Below are 685 nucleotides of genomic sequence, written 5' to 3'. Positions count from 1 at the left end.
ATATTTTTTTGGGACTTAATTTATTTTTTATGTATTGCTGATAATTTGGACAACCCATTAGTGACCACTGGGTTGGAGCAATTGCCCTTAAGTGTCTTGCCCAAGGACACATACGCCCACAATGATAGCAGCGTGGAGCCTTGGATCAATTACTTCTGGGTTAGAGGCAGGCGCGCCAACCACTATTCCACGGCGTTACATACGTGGTAACTTTGTAAGCGGGTACGAGGTGTAAGAAACAGAACACTCGTGTTATAACGATTGTCGTTGCCCCAACATACGAAGATAAATAAGTTACATTCATTCTTAAATAAGACCTACCCTACAATCGATTGGACAATTGTTGTTATTGCAGGATTGTGTATCAGATAAAGCAGGACATCTTGTACCACCGTGTTGGGGTCGAGTTATGATTTTCCGTGTACGAGTTTTTCTTCCTCCACCACATGAGGCGCTACACCTACCAAACTTTGACCACGGGCCAACCTAAGAGACAATTTACATTTTTTGTGCGATTGTTAATGGTATATTATACTTAGCATCTAATAAAACAAAAAAGTCTTTTACAATGGCGTTATTGCGCATAGACATTTAACCAAGCGACATTTCCTCTAACGTTTGTGCCAGTGTGATATACAATGTATATTATTGAAATCGTCATACTCGTGACCTTTCATTAGTGCTT

The 685-nt window shown here is 40.1% G+C and overlaps 1 protein-coding gene across 16 annotated transcripts in view; it reads right to left on the bottom strand.

Annotated features, from left to right (window-relative positions):
• Nucleotides 1–685, bottom strand: part of LOC494351 (thrombospondin type-1 domain-containing protein 7A) — a 20800-nt gene that overhangs the window by 16291 nt on the left and 3824 nt on the right. For 15 of the 16 annotated variants that reach the window (XM_026837322.1, XM_026837307.1, XM_026837310.1 and 12 more), the window contains one exon: nucleotides 322–486. The exons of the other annotated variant lie outside the window; for it this stretch is intronic. In XM_026837322.1, coding sequence (XP_026693123.1) covers nucleotides 322–486 — 165 coding nt within the window. The remainder of the gene's footprint in view (nucleotides 1–321; nucleotides 487–685) is intronic. 16 annotated transcript variants of the gene reach the window in all.

Source organism: Ciona intestinalis, chromosome 13 (assembly GCF_000224145.3).
Source record: "Ciona intestinalis chromosome 13, KH, whole genome shotgun sequence".
Lineage (NCBI taxonomy): Eukaryota > Metazoa > Chordata > Ascidiacea > Phlebobranchia > Cionidae > Ciona > Ciona intestinalis.
Note: the sequence above shows the minus strand (reverse complement) of the source record. Positions and strands in the feature narration are given on the sequence as shown.